The 26,571-nt window shown below is 40.3% G+C and overlaps 1 protein-coding gene across 4 annotated transcripts in view; it reads left to right on the plus strand.

Moving 5' to 3' along the window:
- The window catches only part of EPG5 (ectopic P-granules 5 autophagy tethering factor), a 98,810-nt gene that overhangs the window by 56,919 nt on the left and 15,320 nt on the right, over positions 1–26,571 (plus strand). For 2 of the 4 annotated variants that reach the window (XR_013995313.1, XM_081079135.1), the window contains exons 26-39: positions 2,697–2,868; positions 3,991–4,153; positions 8,439–8,581; positions 9,814–9,970; positions 12,338–12,532; positions 13,583–13,796; positions 15,753–15,901; positions 16,396–16,597; positions 17,261–17,333; positions 18,733–18,836; positions 21,977–22,152; positions 24,350–24,535; positions 25,031–25,240; positions 25,929–26,073. Coding sequence is in view for 2 of the 4 variants with exons in the window: in XM_081079135.1 (XP_080935261.1) it covers positions 2,697–2,868; positions 3,991–4,153; positions 8,439–8,581; positions 9,814–9,970; positions 12,338–12,532; positions 13,583–13,796; positions 15,753–15,901; positions 16,396–16,597; positions 17,261–17,333; positions 18,733–18,836; positions 21,977–22,152; positions 24,350–24,535; positions 25,031–25,240; positions 25,929–26,073 (2,289 nt within the window). In the remaining 2 variants the exon portion in view is untranslated. The remainder of the gene's footprint in view (positions 1–2,696; positions 2,869–3,990; positions 4,154–8,438; positions 8,582–9,813; positions 9,971–12,337; positions 12,533–13,582; positions 13,797–15,752; positions 15,902–16,395; positions 16,598–17,260; positions 17,334–18,732; positions 18,837–21,976; positions 22,153–24,349; positions 24,536–25,030; positions 25,241–25,928; positions 26,074–26,571) is intronic. The other 2 variants (XR_013995314.1, XM_081079136.1) reach the window with 1 other exon arrangement.

Below are 26,571 nucleotides of genomic sequence, written 5' to 3' on the forward strand. Positions count from 1 at the left end.
AGGACATGGTGAGGCCAAAAAGGAACACCCATGGAGCCATAGGTAGGGGAGTCACACCACTATAGTCTCACTGGTGGCATTATAGTCTCACTGGTGGCTGGAGTCACACGACCTACAACCTGCTGTCCACTTCTCTGTCTGCCAACCAACCGACTCACTGACTCGACTCTTGACTCCCCAGTGCAGCCGCCGCGGTTATGTCAGTAGCCAATGGCTAACTGGTTACAGCTGACGGTCAATTAGTCACAGCCGATGGCCATCTACTACCCGAGCCAGCACCTTTCCATGTGAGGCCGAGAGCCTGGAAACTGCTCTCTGGGGCTCTGTCCCCACAGCAAAAATACCTTCTTGTTCCAGCTCTGCCACTAACCAACTAGTTAGCTGTACAATCTGAGAAAAATAGGAACCTCTCGGCTTTAATTCACTCGTCTGTGAAATGAAGGTGCTGGACAGTCTCACCTAAGGCTTTTTGCCCTCCAAAACCTTTCTCCTTGCTTTTTCCTTTGAAATAATAATAGTTTTTCCTCCCACCAATTATAGAAATTATATATGCTCATTGAAAAAAATTTTTAAACAATATAGAAAGTTGTATAGGGGAAGATATAAAAGTTGTCTTCAGCCCAACCATATTGATTCTCATTTTCTGTTCCTGAAAGCTTTTTAAGTGAGAAGAAGAAATATGTGTATAGATCTGGAAGCTGTTGAACGCGTCTCTGTTCATGTCTTCCCATCCTAGTGCTTTCACGTTGCCTCAGCACTGCCCCAGAAGGCTGATTGTTTTCTCTGGAGTTAGGCTGGTAACTTATTAAGCCTTTAGTTGGGTCCAGGCCCTGTCCCAATACTTGACGTGCATTAACTCTGTCCTCCCAACAACCGTAGGAGGCTTATCCCCGTTGAGCAGATAAAGAACCTGAGTTGTAAGGTGGTGGGGTAACTTGCCCACCTCACAAAGCTGGTATGTAGCAGAGCCACCTGGCTCTGGGGACCCTGCTCATCATCCCTTATTTATCTCGTCTCTGCTGATCAGTACAGGTTGCCATTCTAAATAAAATTAAAACCTAGATTTTTAAATAACAAGTTTCAGGTTTTTCTCAGAAGATAGCAGGTTAGACGATGATTACATCTAACTTGTAATTGTAGGAAAAATTTTAGCAGTACTTCACAGGTCATTGTGACACCACCTTCTTTTTCTTGAATTAAATTTGTCTTGTTGGCTTCGTAATTTTTGTCACTTGTGCTCCAGAGTGGTGATTACAGTTAAATATGCTCAGAATTTTTCTTTTATTTTGTATTTAAAATATTATCTATGGTTTTTCTTGCAAGATAAGTGTTACTGAATTTGAAAAAGAGCCTCCAGTTTTTCTTCAGAGTCAGGGCCTAAAATGTTGCTTGAAAGAAAGCTGGACATCATCGGGAGTCTTATCCAGTGATGAATGCCTAACTTTGTTACATTCTGTGCAAAGAGTGGTAGTTCTAGCGGAAAAACCCCAGCATAACAGATGGTCCTGTACTTGACCTGTTTTGAATGTTAAATTCCATCTGTTTGAGGTGCAAACAATACAAGTCTCCATTTGCCAAGTCAAGTCATGGCTATTAAATCTTCTTTACTTTTTCTTAACAAGAATAGAAAATTAAATGCCACACCTGGAATGAAATCGGAAATTCATAGTAGTCCCTTAAGTATTTGTTGACTTGACTTATTGACTTGAAATTCCCTTGACCTCTCTCATGCCCTGTTATCTTTTTGTTTAAAAGAATCAAGTATGTGGCAGCTTTTTTCATGCTCTTCAGCCCCTGCCTGCCTTGTGGTATGTGTATAGTGCAGTAAAGAGAGAGGAAGATGGGCGTTTAATGGAAGTAGGTATTCAGTTCTGTACTAGGTGTAGAAATAGAAACATTTAACTTGGATTGACCAATATGAGACCAAATGCAATCTAGTGTAAAGTTGGATGGTATAGATTTACCTTAATTTTTCTTATATGGCTCCTGATTTCTTATTTGGACTCCATAAATCATTTATTGAGTGAATGAATAAGTAAATGAAGGAATGAATGATTATATGACTACATAAACATAATAGGAGTTTGTGCCCATGTCTTTATTCATTTTAACTCTACTACTCTCAGCCCTCCTGTTTAAACCTTGGCCTAATTTAAAATTTTTCACTCATCTGTGTTCTATATACTGCTCATTCCTCTTTCTCCTATTCCTATGAAGTTTATCTGAGTGATTGCATTAAACTTAACTGGGCTATTTGCCCCATTCCCCCAATCCATTGTCTGGTGATAGCTGCCACCTTTCTCAAGCTAGCTTAGAGCTGTTCACTAAATCCCCTTTGTACTAGTATAAGTCCAAACACCTTCATACACCATGCAAGGCTATCTAGGGTAATAATTTAAGATCTTTAAATAGAATTCCTAGCCTCGAAAAGTCTTAATCATAGTTAATCATACTACATGTTCCTGATTTCCCAGCTCCTGGTAGGATATTATTAGGCCTGTAGGTGCTCCTTCAAAACTTACAAGCCATGAAAGATATTAATTTTATTTATTTAGGCCTCTGGTGGTTTAAGTAACTATTCTGTAGATCTCCAACATTCTTTATGAAAGTAACAGGCCAGGGCGTTGCACCCACTTGAGTACGTTACTACGTAATGGTAGCCATTACTTAGTAAATATGACTTTATTTTCTTTCAGCCAAAGAGAGGGTTTTAAGTAACTTGCGGAAGCACGAGGATCCCCAACCACCCCTTGTCCTGCACCCAGTGAAGCCTCCTGTGCCAGTTATTTCCTCTGCCGTACTCCTGAGTCAGAAGGGCACCACCCAGCTGGTGCGCACAGACCTGCATCTGTTGCAACAGCAGGCCAGGTAAGGCCATGAGACCTTCGGGATCGTGCTTGCACGCTTGCTGCCTTGACAGCCGAGGTGATTTAGTACCTGAGAGGGCTTCCTCATCAGCTTTCCCACCAGGAGGGTGATTTGACGAGACTGGCCCAGACGGTTATTTTCATTTACCAAGTTGTAACAAGTCTTTTAATTTCACATTGGAATTATAGATGATGCTTCTATGGACATAAATTTTGCATGTTTCCTATGGTGGCATTTCTGAGCATCAGCAGTGCCTGCTAACTGTTTATTATGCTTCTTCTGAGAAGACCCTCTAATAATGGAAAGATAGTGTTTAAAGGGTATGAAATGAGGTTTATATCCTTTTGTCACGGCTTTGTTTTCTAACTCTTCATATTCTTTTCAAAATTGGCACCGGCGCTTGACCCAAGTGCAGGAAAGTCATTTAGTGTTCTGAGTTCACAAGAGATACAGAATGACCAACTGTTGAAATGTATAACGGTTTGATTCTAGCTTGCCATCTTGTGAGAAGGAGTGCGTGTGGAGGAAGTCTGTTTTATAAAGTAAAAGAAGAATCTCTTACTGGCCTTTATTTCCTTGGCTGTTTTTAGTGCAGGCGTTCATTGTGTGTGTGTTGTGTGTGTACACAACACACACATACACGTGTTCACCTTCACGTCAACAAAATAATAACTACAATTAGAACAGTATTGAGACCCATGTAAATAATTAGCTTTCTCTATTTTTGACAATTCAGTTGGAGTTACTAATACCTAAGAAATCAATGGCACTTACAATAAGGCACTCCTTCAGGTAGTTGAATTAGGATGAAATTCTCACTTGTTCTTGTATGTTTAGGCGTCCATTTAAAAACCGTTATTGGTATCACATAGATTCTAAATGGAGCTTTATTTCTGGCTAAAAAGTTGTCCCACTTTTCCTTCCTTCCTTAACTTTCTGGTTAGCCTGGCTGCCAGGGAGAGGATTTGGATAAGTCTTGGCACACACACCTTTGGTCTTGTTACTGTGAATACTTGTGTCTCACTGTGCTCTAATGCAGGCAGGGGGGCAGCTGGGAGCCTTTATCACTTATCGTGAAACCTTTCCTAAGACATTCTTTTACCTCCTGATGATGTTTTTCAGAACTGCGGTTCTTCGGGAATCTCAACAGGTTGCCCTGGATGGTGAGCTGTTGGATACAATGCCCAAACAGTATGTTAACCGAGAAGAACAGACCACACTGCATCTGGAGTGCAGAGGCAGCAGTGGTAAGAAATGCCAAGGAGCGGCAGTTGTAACAGTTCAGGTAAGAATGTTTACATTTCCTCATCATTCCGAGAATTTAAACTGAGTCCCTAGTAATTGGCATGTCATCGAGAAAGACTGAAAGAAGCATATAGTGGATGATCCATGTCCTGAAGCATTTAATAGGGTTTGTAGGGCCTGAAGACACACGCTAATCACATATTTCCATACGCGCTGATGAGTCCTATAAAACAGAGATTTAAAGAAAATTCAGAAGCACTGAGAAGATTCTTAGGGAGAGGGCCTTAACCTGATCGATCTTTAAAAGATTGTGATACTGATAGTTTCCGTTCAGTGAGAAGGAATGTGAGAATGGCGTGATCAGGACTTCTTTTAGGGAGCGTGGCTAGATCAGTCTGTTTCAAGTTGTTTTTGGAAGTGGTGGTGGGAATCCACACCGGAAGGTTGGCTGTCACGTGGAACGGCCGATCACTTGGGAGCTCTGGCTGTGTGCCGCGGACAGTGGGGAGCCCCTGAAGACAAACAGGGCCTGTGGAAAGCAGATCAGTTGAGTGGAGCCTGCCAACAGGCAAAAGGAGAGACGTGCAACAATCTGAGTGAATATTCAGCTGCCTCTAGCATCACTTTCTTGAGTTCGAAAAATAGAGTTAAGTTGGATCTGTGACTTCATAAGGACTTCAGAATGGAAGTTCAGCCTTAGGCAGCACGTCATAGCACTTCCTTTATGCCGGGCACTTGTCTGAACATTTTGCAGAACTCATTTATTTTATTCTCACCATAACCCGATAAGGTTTTTGTTATCTGCCTTTTCCAGGTGAAGCAATAGAGGCATAGAGAGGTTAAGTTACATATCCAGGGCGACGCAGCCAGTGAGTGGTAAAACCAGAAAGGTCTAGGCAGTCTGGCGACAGAGCACATGCCTCTTAATCACTGCACCTCACTCCTTCTGCACGTGAATTCAGGGTTCCCTGAGCCCGGAAAGAAACCCTTAGAGATGGGCACTACCTGCTGCCTGACTACATTTGCACAAAAATAGCTCCTCTTTTTTGTTAGCTTTGAGAAATTGGGAAAAATATATTTTACTGACTCTTGGTTGTCTTTCAAACATTTCTCTTTGTTTTGTGCTAACCCACACTTTAACAGTTTGAATATATTCTTCATCAATCTCCTTAGGACACTGTTTTCTCTAAAATGTCTTCTCAGAAATAACTCTTATATTTGTATTTTTCATTACCTTTAAAATTTATTTTGATAAAATAACACGTGTATGCATCTAAAGTTAGGAAATTTGATGTGGAATGTCATCAGTGATTAGAGAATTCATGGAATTTTAAAAATCAACTTCATGGGAAATGATTTTATATTTTAAATATAAATGTTAAAATTAAAGTACACAAATGTGTTTTAATATGATTTTAATGGCTTATTTACGAAGATTTCAAATTATATCATGGAAATATTTTATTGTTTACTAGAATTTTTCTGGGAGGGAAAGCCCTGGAAATTTCCAACCATCTGCAAGTGTTTGAACTATGTGTAGCTTGTTTGGGGTATACAAAAGCAAAATATATTTTATGAGAATTGAGACGTGCTTCTTCTGTGGTTGCCTCTCCTAGTAGAAGCCTTTAATAATTCCGTGATATTCCCTGAGGAAATGGGGTGATTTATAATTGGGTTCCTTGTGTTGTATTTCGGTATTGTGGGGCATGTTTGCTGGACCCAGAATTGATTTATTGTCATGTGAAAAATGTGTTCATTCCTAGAAATGAAAGATGGAAAAGACCCACTGAGGGCCTCACATTATTGTAAAAACTTGCTGAAGGACCTGCTGTGTCCAACTTTTACATCTTTGTCCACTTGCAGTGACTCAAGTGGAGGGGCTTCCACCATGCTGCTTTGTTCTATTGTCAACAACTTCTTGTGATTATGCTCTGAGTCATTCAACCTCTCCCACCCCCATCCTAGTAAGATAAGAAAACTTTGAACACTGGTGGGAAAAATGAACAAAAATAAGTAGATTAGGAAATAATGAGAATTTGAGGATGTTTTTGGTGAATGTCCAAACTTTCCTACACTAATTGGTTTTCTTTTATTCTTCAGCATTTAGTAGTTTCTACAACATGGGGTGGCAGTTTTAAAGTTCAAGTTACAAAGTGGTTTTGATCTCCTCTCTGCATTTCCCAGTCGAGTGAACCTTGTTCTTTCTCTCTTCTCTGTGTTTGCACTTCTTTCTTTGACTCTCTGTTTGGGTGTTTCTCTCCAGGACAGCCAAGGGCTGTGACTCTCAAAGACCTAGTCTAGTTGTAGTTAGTGACATATGGGCAAAAAAACTGACTGCACATACTCCTCATTACATTTTAGGCTCTTAAACATTGGTCTGTTATTTGGAAGATTTGAAATTTAATATTTGTATTGATTCAGTATGTGGTTTAATGGAAGTAATTTTTTATCTTTCATTTCTCCATGAGTAAAAAGTAAACAATTATTGCTAACATATATTCTTGGCTAGTCACTTTCATGGCTTTTGATTCATACGAACAGCTTATTTTTTTCTTTTTAAAATTTTTATTGGGGAATTTTGGGGAACAGCGTATTTCTCCAGGGCCCATCAGCTCCAAGTCGTTGTCCTTCAATCTAGTTGGGGAGCGCGCAGCTCAGCTCCAAGTCCAGTCGCCATTTTCAATCTAGTTGCAGGGGGCGCAGCCCACCGTCCCATGCGGGAATTGAATCGGCAGCCTTGTTGTTGAGAGCTCGTGCTCTAATCAACTGAGCCATCTGGCTGCCCCCTACTTTTTTCTTTAAAACAAGAAGCTTTGTAAAGATTTTTTTTTAAAAGGAACAACGATGGTCCCTTTTACAGAAGAAAGTTATCATTATGATCATAAAAGTAGGTGCTCAGTGCCTATCAGAGCTGTGCTGCGCTAGGGTGCTGTGCAGAGAAAACAAATAGGATTGTTGCCCTTCAGGAGCTTTTGATTTGGAATTTATGATGATAACCTTGACAGGGACCTGAAGACCTTGGTTAAATAAGTTTGTGAATTAAATGTTTACATTATTTACAAAGAAAGGATTCCATAATCATTGCAGTGGTGGCTGAAGACTGGGTTTAGGCAGGTGCATACAAAGGAAAACATATGTCCTGCTGTCCACCCATGTGATGTGGAAAACCATCTAAGGAGACGGTAGGATTTCAAACTCCTGCCCTCTAAATGTGCTGGTCTAGTAAGCATTCTCTGCCATGCCTGCAAGGTACGTGTAGGTTCTCTAGTCTGCTTGAAAGGCCTGTCCAAGACTGGACTCCCTGCTCCCCTCTCTGATTGCACCCTGCTCTTCAGCCCCGACTCCCCCACCCTCCATCATCTTGGCCAGGCTCCTCGTCTCTGTCCCTCTATCTTCCTGTCCCCACACCTACCACATTGGTTCTGTCTTTGTGTTGCAATCTGGGCCGAGGATATTCTCTGCATCCTTCCACATCCAAAAAAGGACATTAAATATACACAAACAAAGCAGCTTCATAAGTCATTTGACATCAATTAATTAGAGAAAGGAATGTTAACAACCCCCTCAAGTAGGAAAGACATAATCTTAAAGTATAGTCTTTTAAATTGAAATAAATTTCGGGTTTTTTTTTTTTTTTTTTTGAGAAGCTCAATAAATTCTCCTTATTTTTCACATCTTTACTGAGAACCAATAAAAATTTTGTCAAAGACCAGCTTTCAGGCACCACTGAATTGATCAATGGTTCTTTCCCAGGCATGCAATTGATTGGGCATTCCCCATATTTTATCTTATTTTGTTGTTTGCTTTATATGTCTTTTTTTCCTTTCAAAGTGGCAAATGTTTTATTAATAGCATCTGTGTCCTCATTTTTTTAATGCTGGGCATCTATGAGATGTGCAGCCTGAGTGTTTCGAGTTGAATGAATCACACGTGCCGTGGGGTTGGGACGACATGGGGTTTTAAGGCTTTGGGGGCGGGGGCGGTGATCAACAGAGGAGGAGCTTGATGTGCTGTAGGAAAGGCCTGTGGGAAGACCTTGAGGATTGGGGCGTTGAAATGTAAGTGACATAGAGCATAGCCTTCAGAAGTCTGAACCAACAATACACGACTTCAAGTTTGATTCTTGATGAAAAACCTGAGACTCTTGAGTAGTTTTTTTGATCATTTTTTCCCAGCCCTGGCAGGTTCAATTGAGAGTTTTGAGTTACAGTATTAATTGTAATAATAGTCTGTTTGTCATATGCCCACTGTATATGTAATAAAATATCTGATTTAGAAGCATGTAGGGACAGAAAACATCTGTTGACCGCTTTCATTTTTGTTAGTTTGAAGGTATGCATAAGAATGAAGCAGTAAGCCAACAGCTTCATGCTTTGAGAAAAGAAGTGAAGCAATTGGAAGCAGAAGCTGCTAAACCACCACCACTCAATGTTGTGGAAGCTGCTGTGCATGCAGAAAATTTGATTACGTAAGTTTTGAAGGGCATTATACTTGAAAATACCCTGGTTATTATTGATAGTAATCATACATTACTACCTCCAGATACCCACTAATTAAGTTAGCACAGGAAACGGCACATTGGCCATTTGGGGGGTGCACATCTGCCCTGTCACCCATTTTTATAAGTAAAGTTTTATCGGAACACAGCTGTGCCCATTTATTAATGTCTATGACTTTTATGCTGCAATGGCAGAACTGAGTAGTTGTAACAATTTATGGCCCATAAAGCATAAAATATTTATTATCTGACTCTATAGAATAAGTTCGCACACCCCTGAATTACGAAATGATACAGTACATGGAAATTCAGTCGTGGAGAGATTTGGTGCTTAAGTTTTATATCAAAGTCACGTTTACCTAGGAAGTCATCACTGTCAACTTAGATTATTGGCAACGTTTGCGTGGACTCACTCAGGGGCATTAGGGCTCTCAGGTACCGTTGCCGACTTGCATTTGTCCATTGTGATTTTCTTTTGGAGCTCCTGGCTTACTCCCACCATCCTCTTTCTTCCCAAAGCCAACAGGACATGGCTTGGGAGAGGGGAGGTGGCCTCTGCCTTTTACTTGAAGATGACTCCACATTCTAGTAACAGCAGCTAATCCCCCAGTGGATTGGGATGGTGGTGTGGAGGGGACACTGAGTCCTTTTGTGGGTTGGATGGGGGGCCTGGGAAGGAGGAGGAGATAAGGTAAACAAGGGGTTGATGTTTCTTTTACTAGTAAAGGAACTCAAAAAAGTGTGAGAATTAGAAGCGATTCCTTTATTCTAGGATCTTATTCTATACAGAAATCTTTATCCTCAATTTAAGTCACTATTTTGGGTTTTAAAGTTTAGAGAATCAGGATGCTTGTTTTTAAAAAGATGTATTATATAAGAAATACATGAAGTTAAATAATAAATTATGAATTACATATGAAATGTGAAAAATTTTAATAAGGGTGAGAATGTTAATTAGCCCTTATAAGACAGCTGATTTTCTTTTTTTCCCCCAGGAGGGATAAAATCATTTTTATGTATTGAAAATAAGGTGTTGGGTCAAGTCGGAAGATATCCCATGAAATATTTCTAACGTGACATTTGTATGGGGCACTGAAGACTCTAAAGAATATTGCCTGAGGAATGTAGAGTATCAAAGAAACACTCATGGGTCTGGATTCTCATACTGTAAACCAATAGTCTTCACCTGCATTTTCCTGCAGGGCCTTAGTGAATGCCTACAAGTTGCAGCCCACCCCTGGTGTTCAGAAGGTTGGCATTAGCCTCTTTTTTACTGTTGTGGATTATGTCAGCGACGAGACCCAGCGTCATCCTCCCACAAGGCAGTTCTTTACTTCATGCATTGAGATTTTGGGACAGGTAAGGATATTCTGTGCTGGTCGCCTTTTTCCGATATAATGAGTCCCTACAGTGTCTTCGTTAGATATAGTCAGGGTTGACTTCAGACTTATATTGTAGGTTCAGAGTCTTAACCTAAGTCAGAAGCCCCTTTGAATTACTGGCTTCTGAAGATGCGATTAGAATTGTTGGCATAGGATTTTGCTTCTCCTAGAAGCGATAATAAATTACTCATATTTGAAAGCCTCTGGGGAGACATCAGATTCTATCATATGCTGTTGGTGGTGTTAGCAACACCATCATTGAAGCTCTTTATCGCTTATAAAATGCTTTCCAATTCATTATTTTATTTCATCCTCATGGCGACTCTCTGATTGATATCATTCTCATCTTAAAGATGAGAAAACTGGGCTCTCAAAGCTTACGTGACTTGCCTAAAGAATTGCAGCTGTTGAGTGCTGGAGCTGAGACTGGTCCCGGGTCTTGCTGACCCAATGTTCAGCGCTCGCTTCACCTCCCACTGCTGCCTCCCCGTTGCCATTCTCCGTAACTTTATTTGACTCATTGTTAAAATAAATATAGATATTTAACAAGAGCAAGGGCAGTGTATCCATGCAGATTGGGAAAGGAAAGCCACTTGTTGGTAAATATGTAAACCCTAATTAACTATGTCCTGGAACCCAAATTCAATTGATTGAGTACTTATTTATTAGATGTTTATAAGGAGGTGATGCGGCGCAGATATTAAAATATATTTTTTAAAATAGTTTTTTCTGATTATAAAATTGATGTATACTTATAAGCAATGTGGACAGTACAGAAAGTATAAAGAAACATTTCTTAGAATCCTAACTACCTGGAGATACTGGTTACGCAGCTAGCATTTCATTATGATTTGTCTCGTGTATGGATCTGTATTAATATATGCGTGTATATGTGAAATCGATGTATCATCTCTACATACAGATAACTAGATGGATAGACATAGATACACACTCAAAACGGGGGGTGTTATTTTGTAACCTGATTTTTTTCATTCAAACACATCTTTTAGACATTATTTTGTGTTAATAAATACAGACCGGTATTATGGTATTTAATATGTAGTGTTCAGTGGTACAGATACATTGTAAAGCCCTCTGAATGGGTATTTAGGTGTTTGTTTGTTTTGCTACAGTAAGCCAGAGCTAAATAATCTTACACAGCTTTGTGAACGTGTTGGACTCTTTTTTCTCTAGGATAATTTCTTAGAAGTATGATTGCAATGTCAAAGGGACTAGCAGTTGATGTATTGTGTCACACTGCCCTCCTGGGAAGTTTGTACCTATTTACACTGTCATTGCAGGGTTTGAGTTTATTATTTTCCATATTGTAACCTACAATACGAATGATCATTCTTTTTAAGTCTTGCTAATCTAATAGGGGAAGTGGTACTTTATTATTATTTTAAGTTGTATTTCTTTTAGTATTTGTTAAGTTGAATGACTTTTCACATGTTTTGGCCACTTAGTATTTGTGTCTGTGTGATTTGCTGGTTATTGTCCTTTTACATTTTCTGTTGGAGAGTTTCTTGGTTTTTTTTGATTGTTTTGAAAGAGCTCCTCTGACTATTAACCTGGTATCTGGAATGTGTAATAATTTTTCTACTTTGTTACTTTTCTTTAATTTTATGATGCTTTTTGCCTTATAGAAGTTAAAATTTTTATCAATTTAAATCTGTCAGTCTTGTCCTTTGTTATTTCTGCCTGTGGTCAAGTTTATCAAAGCCTTCCTGACCCTAAGATTTTAAAAAAATATTCACTTATATTCTAGTACTTTTAAACATTGGAACCAAGTTAAAACAAATGTGAAGTTTTCCTGACTATTAGTTAAATTTAGCTTTCAAAATGTATCAAAACCACATTTCAATAAAATCTATAACCTAGAAGTTTTGTTTTCTTGACAGAATGCAGAATCACTTAGGGTACTTAATAATTATGGTAGGTACATTGCAAATTTCTGGATTCAAATTACCCCAATATTTTAATCTTTTAAAATTTTTGTAGTATAGTTGAGAATTTTCTACATATGGGCTGTCCAAATTAAATTAATGGATTATCCATAATTTTTTTTTGAGAATTTTTATTAAGTTTATTTGAGCCGAACTGATGACATATGCTGGGGAGCAAGATCTCAAATGCTCCCCGGATTATCCATAATTTTTAATATCACCTACAATGGAAATCATAGGTTCATCTATGTTGATTTTAGATTTCTTGTGATTGTTTCGTGTTTTCATGTAGAAAAAATTCTATTTGCCTCATATTACTACCTCTTAAAACGTGGTTGCTTAAGTAAAGGTTGGGGAATGGAGAATTTGGTGACATTTTCCCCTTTTATTGTTTCAAGGTGTTCATCAGTGGCACTAAATCAGAATGCAGAAAGGTACTTGAGACCATTCTGAAGAATAGAAGGCTGTGCTCTCTTTTGTCTCCTTTCTTCACTCCCAATGCTGCACCCGCAGAGTTCATACAACTCTATGAAAAAGTGGTGAAGCTTCTAAGTGAGGACAACAGTGACATAATTTTCATGCTGCTGACCAAGGTGAGATATGACCCAGTCCTGACGTTACCATTGAAGTGCAGAAACGCTGGCTGTCGCCCACACCATAGAAACGAAAAGCTCTCTGGGGTTCTGTTTCCAGGCAGATCGCAGGCTCACAGGCCCCTTGCACATTTTCTGTGGTCTTTAAGCAGCCTGATCCCACAGCTTCCTCTTGTGGGAGTGTCGGTTGTGTTGTGAGGGACAGTCTTATTCCACTATAACAAGGACCTAACTCCCAAACGCTCTTTAAAGACTAAGTACAGTTCTGAAATATTCATAATAGTAATTTAGTACATCCTTCTTTTGAATTTATCCTGAATTTATGCCTAACTTGTGTTTGATAAATGAGATATAATATGTCCAAGTTTCTCATATTTGGAAAAAGCCAGATCTAAGCAAATTGCCTTTGTCCTCATTCCACGTAGAATGTTAACTCAGACCAAGGCAGTGAATTTACTTAACTGGTTGCGAGTTTTGGAGCTGTAGCTCTTTCGCCTTCAATTGTATTTCTGTGACATCTATGAGTCATAAAACCTGGTAATTTTTCAGGGCCTAGAGACTGATCTCAATCTGTAACGAGGGAGAGAACATGTCTTATAGGGGTTCTGGAAGGTGTTATCAACCCACTGAGTTTTTATTCACTGAGGTGACTGACGCAGACTCCGAAACGTGGCCGTTAGATGGAGACAGTTTTGCGAAGTGCCAGCTTGTGTGTGGCACTGTGACCAGTGAAAGAGAACTGCAACGTTCTGAGCCTTGTCTTTTAGGGAAAACTTACCAACAAGATTTTTAAATTGCAAAAAAGCGTGCGGAGCTTAGAAAACTTTGCTGTCTGAGAGTGAAGAAGTGATGGAGGCATAATGGCACCCATCGATTACTGAGCTGCCCAGATTCTTTTAGGTACTTGTTTACAAACTGTAGTTTAAATCTTTATGAAAATTTAAAGGCTAGGTAATCTATGACTTTTAAACTAAATTTGCACAGACTTTGCTCTCCTTCAGTTAATTTTCTAGTGTCAATAAAGGTGCTTGTTGTTTCTTTCCTTTTCAGTTCGATCTTAAGCACTGGTTAAACTCCACTAAGCCTCCCCTGTCTGACCGCACCAGGCTCCTGGAGTCCATTCATTTGGCGCTTACTGCCTGGGGCCTTGAACCGGATGAAGATATTTTGATGCCGTTTAATCTCTTCTGTAAGCACTGGACTTACCTTCTTCTCTACCAGTTCCCTGACCAGTACAGTGACATCCTCAGGCTGCTGATGCAAAGTGAGTGTCTTTTAATTGTGACTGATTAGATCGCAGAGAATTTTCGTATCACACGTACCATTCTACGGATATCATCCAAACATGTAAAAATAATACAAGCGTGCCGGACGCTAGAGTGACTGATTCTTACCTGAAGTACTCCATGAACAGTCGCCCAAAGGTTGCTACCTGTAAAAATGGTCATTTATTGTCCTAAATGTTAGAACGGGCACTCGTGTTGGAGGCCACAGGTGTGTGTCCATCTCTTTCCCTTGACTTAGCAGCTGTCTTGAATGGGGTGGGATGGAAGTGAGCCTGCTTCTTCTGCCAACTACAGATTTAGTAAGAGAAATAAGTTGCTTTTTCTATGCGTCGTTCAAATAGAAGGTACATTTTGTTCTATTTTCCCCCTAATTTTTTTGACTGTATTTATATTTGTCAAGGGAAAGAGCAGCATTACAGTATTTTCCACATTCCCACCGTTTCTGTTCCCATCCTGTAATTTTCCATTGGAGTGTGGAGATCAGAGGAGAAATAAAGGATGTAGGCTTTCTTATTTTTGGAATTTCACTAGGCAGGGATTTTATCGAAACTTGAAAAATGATATCGAATTTACTTTTTCATGAAAACTTGATACTGTTTATAGATGTAATGCAAAACTAAATTTTGCTTTATGCCAAATCTTTGTGTTATTTAGTGGAAATTGTTTAATGTATAAGTTAATGATCTTATGTATCGGACTACTTTAAAAATACTTGTACGGCAATGGGTGGTCTCATTTTCAAAGCACCTCAACCTTTCACTGTTTCCTGCAGAGGGATATTGGAGGGTAGGTAGAGAACAGTGATAGGGAAGTGTATTTGTATAATTTTTGATGCACATTTGCGTAGCTGATTTTTGTTCCAAATTTTCAAAATATGATCAAGTATATGTTGTGTTTTTCCCCCTGAAATCTTTTAAAGAAATTATAAACTGTTTGTGTAGGCAAGCATTGACTTGCACAGAGCAGAAAATTTATACTTCTCAGGAGAAGTAATTAAGTTAAAAGCATAATAATAACAGTCCCACCTCTGTCAGATTCCACGGCCTCCAGCCTCCTGATTTCGCACCGTTCCCTGGCCACCATGTTGGTCTTCCTAGGGGTCCATCCCATGCTCCTCTGCTCTCTCCATTCGCCCTGGGTGAGCCTGTCATTTGCCCTGTCTTCGCTGCCATCTTCTAGGTGTGCACGACTCCCCCACCTATAGCTTGATCCCAGACCTCTGCCCTGATACCCAGATCACAGTAGCAGTTGGACACTGGCACTCCCCTGTCCCCTGAACATCTCATACTCGGTATAGTTCAGCTGACCTCGTCCTTCCCCTCAGACCTGCTCCTATGAGCCTCTGTTACCCTGTTTGATCCTCAGGCCACCTCTGGGTGGAAAGGACCTGAGAGATATTATTCCTGTCCTCTGGGATGTGAAGTTTGTAAGTAGCAGAGTGCTGGCTGGCTGGTAGTCTCTAGTTTTACACGCTGTGTCTGTGTTGCTTTAGTCCATTGTGGGAATGGAGTTTTCGGGGTAAGTATAAAACTCCTTCTGAAGAGACCTACATGCTGTCACTGAGTCTGCACCCAGTCTCTTGTCTTGTCACCGTTATTTCTCTCACATCATCCAGCCAGGAAAATGGCTCCTTACCGTTCATTCCCCAGTAAAGGTCTGATAGGTGGGATTTCTCTCCCAGATTCCAGCTCACATGGCTCCAGCTGTGTTCTCTCCAAGCAAAGCAGGATTAACAGGAACAAGGAAAGTCAGGCATTTGGGTAGATAGTTCTTTTAATAAGTTCTCTTTACTTTGGTTTCCTCACAGATGAATTTGTTTGGGATTTTTATTTAATATTCATTCCTTTGTAAAATACATATGTTCTTTGATTCAAGTTAAAATTTTTAGTTTGTAAGAGATGCTGACTTTCTGTCCTCTGTCCCTGCCCTGTAAGGTTCTGCTGAGCAGCTGCTGAGCCCTGAGTGTTGGAAAGCCACGCTGAGAGCCCTGGGCTGCTGTGCCCCAAACGGCCAGCAAGGGGCACCTTCTGCCGAGAGCGCGGCGCTTCAAAGCTCCCCGGATGCTCTCTTGTCAGACAAGCAGGTGTGTAGCTTTTGGTGTCTGACGTTTTTGTCTCTGCATTTCTTTTCAATTTCCTTTGCTATTTAACCAGTTGGAACACACTTAAACTTTATATCTAAAAAGCTGCTTTTTTGTGCATTATCTTCAAGAGCCCTGTGTTTGTTTTTGTCAGTCACTTCTCTCCTACTCCCCCTTTGTCTGGATTGCCTTCCTCTCACACCTCAGTCTGATTCTTGCTCATCTCTTCCAGAGCAGCCTGGGCCTACGCCTTCCACACCTTACCTCACCTGCTCCTTAAACTTATACCACTGGCCCTTTGGTTAGGGTTCAGCATGGGTCCACGTGAAAATTTATTTGAAAGAATGGTTCCTCTGCTTTAGAAGTCTGTTGGTTTACTTTTCACGTGCTGTATATCTTTGCAACTCTTGCAGAGTCAAAGCCTTCCCTCACAGTGAATGGACACTACTGAAAGGAGACTTTCAGTAAGCATTTTGTAACCAGTCATTCTCTTCTAGGTAATGGAGACTATACAGTGGCTCTCAAACTTTTTTTATAAGCTTCGGTTATCCACGTTGGACTTTAAAAGTTTTGGTTTATTCTCAAAATGGAGTCCTTACATGGATGGTATGAAGACACTCTTGGGCTATCTTGTGAAAAGGATGCTTGATTCAGAAACGGCCTGCTTGGCCCAAGACCCATCTGCCAATAGCAAAACAGGTAATACGCCATTAGTGCCACACGGAGCTGGATGTCTGACCTTCCCTCAGAAGTGACTTGAATACACACATTAAGAGATTTAGATCTTTGCGATAAAACGATAATATAGCTGAGTGTCAAGCAGAGGAAATGGAAAATATATAGCATAGGTGTGAACCCAAATATGTGTTCATGTAGACAACATGCTTGCTTCAGCTTGTCTCTGCCCCTCCTTTGTAGGGCGGACGGACTACAGAGAGATAGCTTTCAATCCACTTCTTTCATCCGATTATTTATCTTGCTCAGGAAAGTGTCCTGAATATTTAAGCGTTTATCTTTAAAAAAAATGTACGTTATAAAATTATAATATTTATAAAAATGTTATAAACATATTTTGTAATAAAAGTTTTCAATTCAAGACATTCCATTGTGGCAAATGAAAACATAAACATACTTACATTGAACTTTTTTTTTTTTTTTTTTAATTCTTTTGGGTCTGGCTTCTAAGCTGCCATCTTAGACCTTCTCTTTCTTTCTCTCTCTCTCTTTAAGTAAATGTTGTTTTTATATCAACATATTTTATGGGTATATAGACAATCAGTAGATTTTCTAATATAATGTTATCAGTGGTATTGACAAAGGATACACTTGTTTCTCATCTGTAAAAATTTTGCTTTCTTTTAGTGCTGAGATCCCTACATTCAGTCATTATCCAGCTCTTTAAGCCATGGATCCTGGTTTTAGAGGACAATGAAAGGTAAATCACTTTTCAGATACTCAAATTCCTTTGAAATTTATAGACTTAAAATTCTGATGGTGTTTTGGTACAAGAGATGCATTCACAGGTTTAATTTTTTTAGGTGTAAGGCCATATTTAAATTTAGAAAATACTCCTTTACGAAAGAAACGGAAGACATTTTCTGTTTGTGGAATTGTTAGTCTGGCTGATCAGAGGTATTATCTTGATATTAATTTTAAAACAAAACTGGACATTCGTTTCCAGTTTTCTACAATAAAGAAGTTGAATGAGTTTCGGTACTTAATTTCAGAAAAACGGATACCGCTCTCCTTAATTAGGTTTGCATAGTATGACACTAAAAATATGAGACCAACTTGATCTTATCCAGTATCTCACTGTTTGGAGTTAAGTTGGCTTCCAGATTAGTGGTGGGAATTACCCTTTTAACATGGACTCCGCAATTAAATGAAAGCATTATTTCAGGAGCATCTAGGACAGAGGTGGGGCTGTCCGAATGACTCCTTAGGAGTCTTGTGGCCCCCAAAAGCATATAAATAAAAGCCAGGTGACCTTAATGAGAATTTTTTTAACATGACAATAGTGCTGGACATCACTGTATTTAAGGTGTTTTCACTGCTAGGGCTTTTAACTCCCTTGTCAGGACTTTTTGCGTTAACCCATGCTGTTTCAGGAGCTTCTTGAGGAAAATAGAAAAGGTTCTGGATCTTTGCTTTTGCTAGAGGGCTATTCGTAAACAATCTGCAAGCTTCAGGATTTTGTAGTGACTGTTTGACTGCTGACCATAAGGTAGTCTGCCTTTTGATTTCTAGGAAGAATTAATGGAGTTTATTTTGATAGTGAACTTTAAGGACCAGATTCAGGAACTAAAATTTTCATATAAAGAGTTTATTCTTTGGTTATTTCCTATCCGTTCGTTTTTGGGCATCTTTTGGTTACAAGAAATTTTCTTTTTTCCTCCCTCCCCTCCCTCTCCCACTTCCCCTCTCCTTTCCTTTCCGTCTCCCCTTTCCCCTACCCCTCTCCCTCCTTCCCTGCCCTTCTTACTGTTGAAGCTACCTGATGGTATGTTTCTCAGGCATTCGGAACGTAACCGAGGTGCACAAGGGATGGCTTCAAGGGTATAAATTGGATGTGAAAAGATGTTAATTTGATAGTTTAGGTAGCACACTTCTGAAACTTACTCGTGTTGGAATACAGGTTAGGAAGGAAAGTAAATGAAACTATATGGTTGATATTGCAAGCTACAAATCATCTCCAGGAATTTACCGTGGTCTAAATATGTGTGCGGGCTGCATAGCGCAGTTTGCTGTGACTCTGGCCAGCCCTAGACTCTGGGACCTGGAGTCATTGAATCACGGTACTGTCACTTCTGAGCGCGTGTTTCCTGTGTTTCAAGCAGCCAACGACTTTACCCCTGGCTGGAGAGCGATGCTGTGGCTGCCTCTAGCACGGTGCAGCTGTTCACGGACTGCATCGCCTCACTGCACGAGAGCTTTAAAGGTAGGAAGCTGTTACCTACGTCACGTCCCCTGTTGGTTCTCACCTTTTCCCAAAATCGTGCAGTTACTCTTTCGCCTCTGCTTTCCCACTTTATTTAATTTTATTTTCGTAGGTAGGCAGTCATCTTTGACCAAAGAAAAACCGCTCATGCAATTATTTAGTGTAAAGTTTGTCACTTCTGATTTGTAAGGTAGTTTGGAGTTTCATCAGTTATGGAAAATATGCAGCCTTTCTCTTTCAGATGTTGTCTGTCCCCCATGTGGAACCTCATTCTGTTTTCTATGACTCTGACTTCTTTTTCATGTTTTCTATCTTTTTGTGCTTCCTTTTGGGTCAATTATTGAGGTCTCTTTTCCAGTTTACTCAGTCTCTCTAGCTATAGCCATGTCTAACCTACTTTAAAAAACATTCACTGAATTTCCCATTTTAATTTCTGGAAGTTATTTTTGTTTTAAAATCTACCCTGATCCTTTTTGATAGCATCTTACTTCTTCCTCTTGTTTAAGTTCCAGTTTTTATTTCCTTAAAATGTTTAAACACGCTTACTTTCTTTTATGATCTATATGCAATAATTCCATTATCTGAAGTTTCCGTTGGGGAGTGGCTTATGCTGCTGATAGATATTCCTTTGGACTCTTATTCTTAGAAGCTTGTTTCCTGTGTACTTTGTAATTTTGTAGTCTGAGCCCATATTTAGAGAGATACTACCTAGACAAATTCTGTAAAGATTAGGAGGAGGGTGTGTATCTCCAGAGAAAATCTGCATTTGCTGCCAATTGGAACCACATAATTCCTTGGCTTGGGGTTTCTCACACCACACACTTACCTGCGAAATCAAAGTCCAAGCTCAGCTTGCAGGGAGCCCTCAGTTATCACAGTAAACTTTCTCCCCTCCCCAACTCCGAGTCCAGGTGAAGTTTCCTTTTCCCCACTAATCTGCCCTATCAGAGAGAGCATGGCCCTTAGAGGTTCTTGTCTTCCGTCTCCATGTGCCGTTCAGTAAGAGAGAGATGAGCAGCAGTCGGCAAGGAACGTCTTCAGAGCCCCGCACAGGTGTGATACCTGTGAAAGGAGAGTGGGAAGGAAGAGCCTCAGCCTGTGGTCCAGTTGTGAGAAAGTAATGGCCAGCCCAACAGGGGGTTCCAGTGCAGATTCCTCACTGAGGGGCATTGTGTGGGGCAGAAGTGTCCCGGGCTGTGCACACTTGTTGGCCGAGGGCTGCCTGGGACAGTGTGTGGCTTGACTCAGGCACTGCAGGGGCCCCTGTAGGGGCCCCTGCAGGTGCTGCAGCTGGATCAGCAAGTTCCGCTGAAAGGGAGACCTGAGAGCATCTCCATAGCTGCCACGTGCTTGTGTGGGGCTTAGTCATAGACGTAACAGTACATCGTCCGGTATTTTTGTGTGTGTGCATATATACAGAGGATGCCAAAAAATGGACACACGTTTTAAGAAAGGAAAACTTTCTTATATTAAATATTCTATATGAAAATTGTAATACTGAATATTACAAATATCGGTTATTGTATACCGATAACGAAAGATGAATACAAGTCACGTTTGACGTCTGCAGTTACAAGAGGTGCTCAAAGTGGTTACCGTCAGCACCCAGACACTTCTGATGACGATGAACTAATGCTTGAGCATAGATAACATCTCTTAAAATGTGTATACACTTTTTTGACACTCCTGATATATATATATATATATGTATATATATATGTATATACACGTATACATATATATATGTATGTATGTCTTTAGTTTTTTTTAGAGTAGTTTTAGACAGAATTGAGCAGAACGTACAGAGTTCATATACCCTCTGCCTTCCCCCCATGCCCACCTCCCCCACCAGTGGTATACTTGTTACAGACGATAAACATACTGATACATTATCAGTGCCTTATTCTCAGTATCTGTTTGATAAATATTGGTTCAATGAGTAACACATGAAATTCTAATAACTCTCTCTTTTTTTTAGAAGGCAGATTCTTTTAGCTGCTTTTTACCATCCAAAATATATTTATTGGTGAGAAAAATATTGGAGTATCAAATTATAGTCACAAAGGCTATATATTTAATTTCATAGGATAAGGGGCAAGCCCTCTCACAGGCTCTTGCCTGCGTATATAAAATAAGAAGGTGGCTTAGGAACTGGAGGGTATAATATCAGAGCGAGGAAGCAAGAATTATGCAAAACAAGATGAAGAAGGATTAAATTATAGCCTTTTAGTGAGAACATTGATCCAACTTTCTTTTTATTGATGGAAAAAACAAGGACCTGAAAAGCAAAATGAATTTATGTGAGGTCACAGAATTTGTGTCTGGGCTGGGACTGGAAGCTCAGTGTTGTTCTAAGGGATTACCTCCTGGACATCGTCTACGTATCCATCCTCATCTAAACAAAAGTATCTTTTATCCGTATTTAAACAAATGCTACCCTTCAGCCTGCTCTTAACAGGTTGTTAAAAGCATGTGTTAATGTTTCATGCTGTAGGAGAAAGCAAGTACTGGCCATCGAGGACACAGGAACGTTGGAAATGATAAATCGACTGGTACCGTGTGTTGGTACTCATTGGTCGTTTTTGAAAAGTGAATGTTGAGAAACACCGTCAGGCTTCTGTTGCTGTGTGTGGTGCTCTCTTCTTTGACTATGCTCCATTCCTTTGCATAGAACCGGAAAGGCTGAAATCATTTGTTTTAGACCAAATCCCTTATATTGCCATTAGCTCCTGAAGCAATAAAGCAGTTGATTATTGTGAGGATAATGCCGAGTGATCCAGATTGCTGACTAAAGGGATGCCTAAAATTGGTTGAGGTTGTGGAAGTGTGTATGAGTTAAAAAGCTAAATATTTAGAAGTCTTGAAGAAAAGCTGATTACCCCTGCTATCTCCCACACACCAGCTGCTCATTCTAGTTACCCCAGTGAGAAAAGTGCCATTTTTTATTATTAATCTGCCATCATCAGCCCCTCCCGCTCCTGGCATGTGAAAAGCTTTGAAATTGTACACTAACTATTGAGAACCTTAGGTTTTAGACTTTCAGTTCAAATTTGTGTTTTTTGTTAGTTATTATTATTATTATTATTATTGTTAAAGATAACCCAAAAGGTCTTGAGCTGTATTCTCTTTTTCAATTTTAGATAAGCTGTTGCCAGGTGACGAAGGAGCCCTTCGGTTACAGCTGATGTATTACTGTGAAGCATGTACCGCACCCAAAATGCCCGAGTTCATTCTGTACGCTTTTCATAGTGCCTACCGGAAACTGCCGTGGGGGGACCTGCATCCTGACCAGACGCTCATGGAGGCCTTCTTCAAAGTAAGCCGTCCACTCTCCTCAGCCTGGAGTGATTTGGCTTCCGGGCAGCAACCTGTGCTCCCTTCACTGGCGGTTTTACGCACAGTTGCTGTGTGTGGACTGTGTCCACTCTCTGTGTTGCCCACATGGCATTTGTGTAACGCAGCGTCCTGTGGAAATCATTTCATGGTGTCGGAAGGTGACTGGAAAACATTGGCCATAGTTAAATCCCAGAGAAAGACTTTGTCTCTAATATGGCAGCCGTTCCCTAGACTTGAGTAATACTGTCCTGTGAGGACATGGTTTAATGACTTTGTTATGCACTTCTCGGTGTTTCTGTGGCTGCATCTTATCCTTGGATAGTATCATTAGAACGACTTCTTGTTGAATGTTCTATTAAAGCAAAACGTAAATTGGTGCTCAAGCTGTTAGTTTCTCTAAGCCGTTGTGCAAGGGAGTCATGAGGTTGTAGGAGACACCAGTGCGTGTAACACTCTGATGCATCGGAGTCGTGTAAAGACCTGAGATGGCTTGGGAAGTGCCACTAAGTGTGTAAAGAGTCTTTGTAGTAGAAGCAACTGTTGCAAACAAATCAGTAGTGTCACATACCAGTCAGGCATTTTTGTTGTTCTGATTAAGTTTCTATTTAACAAAAAAAACACCCCTGTATAATCTTAGCTTTGTATGATTGTTTCAGTTTATTTGTTCATGGTTATAAGTTCTTTTGTGTTTCCTCTGAATGTCACATTTGTTATTGAGGCACCTTAAGTGCTTTAATTACTACAGACACACGATTATTTATGACAAGTAGTAAAAGGTACTGTAGTTTTTTGGTGCTTCTAATGGAGACTCCACCCAGGGCTGCCCTTGTCAGCCACTCCTCTGGAGCTCTAAGGAAAGCTGAGGACAGTTGTCTTAGTGAAATCCAAGGTTAAGCGTGATTTTGTAGCGAGGTTTGGTCCAGGAGACAGGCACTAAGTAGATATTCATCACTAGTATGAATATGGAAGGGAATGTTTGTTTGAAGAGCTCTAAGACAGCATTTAAGGAAGAGAGCAGCCTTCCTGATGTGACAGACTAACTAGTGCAGTGTCTCTAAAGGAAGCTGTAGACTATGTTTCTAGGAGTTTTAGTCTCATGATAGAAGACCCTGAGCTGCCCAGGAGCTGGAACCTGTAGTTCTGGGTGTCTTGTTGGCATACTAAAGTTTATCTTTTGAGGGTGTTGAGGGTGAGCATAGAGAACAGATGATAAAGGATGATTAAGAATCGTTTTCTAAAAGGAAAATGAATAAGTAGTTAGCATGGTATAATGATGTTAGTGATGGGAGGACACGAATCACCAAATTCCACTGATTGTGATGTTATCAATGGGATAGAGTCTTTTAACCTTCATTTTGAAAGGAGAACTTTATAGCTAGCCATGTTTTCTTTTAAACAAACTTGAAATAAGCTTATAAAAGATAACTTTGACATTGATCATACACTTTATAATACATATGCCACGCCCCCAATCCCTAATAATTTAAAATAGGATTTAGTTAAATATTATGTAGTTATCAGAAATTAGGAAGGGTACTGATACAGAGATATTTTTTATAACATAACATTACACTAGAAAGGCAGTGTAAAAGTATATATACTAATAGAGTGGGTCTCAAAGTATGATTCCAAGGCCAGAAGCATCCTTACCACCTGGGGACTTGTTAGAAATGCACATTTCTGCACCCACTCTAGATGCAGGAATTGAAAAATTCTAGGGGCGATGCCCCACAATCTGTGTTTTAGCAAGTCTTCCAGATGGTTCTGATACACACTCACTTTGGGAACTACTGACTAGTCAATCTCTACCTTTGTCCTGTCCCAGCACATCTCAGGACTGTGATATGCGTCCTTCAGCACCAGTGACTAACTGTGGCAGGGATTTATCACCCTGTTTGGAGCCAGGGAAGCTCATTTCTCTCCTGCTAGGAATTAGTGGAATAAGCAATGAACTCCAAACAAGCTGAAAAATGTACACGTGCACTGAGCATGGAAGGAAAGATATTATAAATGTTAAGTCTAAACCTCTGGGGGCTAGGATTATGGAAGATTCTTTTACAATCTGGGGGAAAAAGTGGATTTTAAAAAATATAATTTAGTAAACATGGATTTAATACGTTTTCAAGATACATAGACAGCTTAAAGCAAAACGCTGGCTTTAATTTGTTTCCTTGTAGGTGGAACGAGGAAGCCCCAAGAGCTGCTTCTTATTTTTGGGGTCTGTCCTCTGTGAAGTCAATTGGGTCAGTGTCCTCTCCGATGCCTGGAGTCCCAGTCCCCACCCAGAGACCCGGAGCATGATTGTCTGCCTCCTTTTCATGATGATTTTATTGGCAAAGGAAGACCAACTGGTAGACCAAACAGTAAGTGTGGAGAGTCTGTGATAAAACTTGGCAAGGCGTCCCTGGAGCCTCACTTTCTATGAAGTTGTCATTTGTTAGTTGTCTCTCTAATGTCTCTATATGTGTGAATATATGCTTGGCATGCGGGATGTGTCTTTTTAACTAGATGCCTGATTTTCTTGGGTAGGTCATAATCGAATCATGGATTATGAAGGGAACCACATTGAGTCATAATATAAAAATCAGTTTTATTTTACATGTCATGAATTGCTAGTTGTAACACCAGATCAGAGAGTTCCTTTGAAAATTGGGTTCTCAATACTTACAAATTTTAATGTGTTTTTGCCAAGACTTTGCTTATTACTTTCACTGGTACTCCTAACTTGAGTAGATATATTTATTTGACATCTTAACTATTCTATGCTCATCACAGGTCACTTTGTAGGTGAATTAGAGATACGTATTTCTGGAAAAACAGGAGATTTGGAACTAAAGGAATATGTGTTTCGTTTTTAGGATTCACCTCTACTTAGTCTCCTTGGACAGACAAGCTCACTTTCATGGCATCTTGTGGATTTTGTGTCATACCAGAGTGTGCTAAGTTATTTCAGCAGCCATTATCAGCCATCCATCCTCCTGGCAAAGGAATCTTCTGCTGAATTAATCGTGAAGCTCCTAAAAGTGACTGCAGGCCTTTCTGTTCCTACGGACAGCCAGAAGCATCTTGTAAGTTGAGTGAGTGCTTTAGAAGGCAGAGAGTGTTCTTCAGGACTGGTAATGGCATAAGTGCTACTGAGAAAGTGGGAGGATGTCTATCACGTGTACTCGTATTTTGGCCTCTAGGATCTTTTAGTTTTATTTATCTCTAGTAAGTATTTACTAGCAGTGTCACATGCTAACAGGAGGCCAATAGGATTACGGGCCATCAGTGGGCTGTTTGGTTTAGTGATCTGAATGCCATTGGCACCAGAATGGCAGGGAAGTTAGGAGCATGAATGAGTTTGAGGTCTGAAAAACTCAGGTCCCCAACTCTGACCCTGGGGACCACTGCCGTTCTGACCCGAATTGAAACTATACCTTGCCTCAAAGTGGTGTTGTGAGGATTAAAGTAGATAATGAACATAAAGGTTTTTGGAAATGTTCTTGGCAAGTAATTAGTGTGTGGTTAATGTTGTTATTAATGTGGTAAAAAAGGAAGTGTGTTCTACCGGAATTTCAGGGAACATAGGTTCTAGTCTAAGTGTTACCGCAGATCCGCAGATCCCTGGAGATAGGCCCTTCGATACTCCTTCGTGTGGCTTCCTGCTCTGTCCTCTCCACTCCCCACCAAAGCAGTCAGTGCCGTGCTCCTAGGGAATACTCGGTTAACACTGCTTGCATGGATTGGTTTGAATTATCCTTTTTTTATTGTCAGGATGCAGTTCCAAAATGCCGAGCATTCATTCATCAGATGGTTCAATTCCTCAGCAACCTGGAACAAAATGGAAAAATCACCTTAGCAGTCCTAGAACAGGAAATGTCTAAGCTCTTAGATGATATCATTGTCTTTAACCCACACGGTAAGTGACCACTGGGAGGTCATGTATTTATTCAGTAAATGAACTTCTGCTGTGCATAAGACATGGTCGTGACACCGGGAAGATGGTTGTGACACAGTCAGTCATTCCTGTTTCCAGAGAAGCGCTGGTCAGAGAGATGACGAGACCCTACAGACGCTGTGTTATCTCAGCACTGGGGGGAGGCATGAGCATTAAGAACCTGCGGAGGGGTTGATGCTGTCAGATGCTGGTGTGAGGTTAACTGGACTGAGGGCTAAGTTAGACGACTGATAACCCCATAGGATGGCATCCTCAGTGTAAGGAAGAGCTAGAAGTCAACCTGCCTTTCAGGGAGGAAAGCAAAGACAATTTCCTGTTTGACCTTGCTGTTGGATCAGAAGTCTATGTGGTGGGGACAAAGACACCTCTTTTGAAAATTAGTAAGTACAAGCTGGTCCTCATGTGGGTTTGCAGTAAGAACTCATACTACCTAGATTGCCCCCCAAATCCCTCAACCTG

The sequence above is a fragment of the Rhinolophus hipposideros genome (genome assembly GCF_964194185.1).
Source record: "Rhinolophus hipposideros genome assembly, chromosome: 17".
In the NCBI taxonomy this organism is placed as follows: Eukaryota; Metazoa; Chordata; class Mammalia; order Chiroptera; family Rhinolophidae; genus Rhinolophus; species Rhinolophus hipposideros.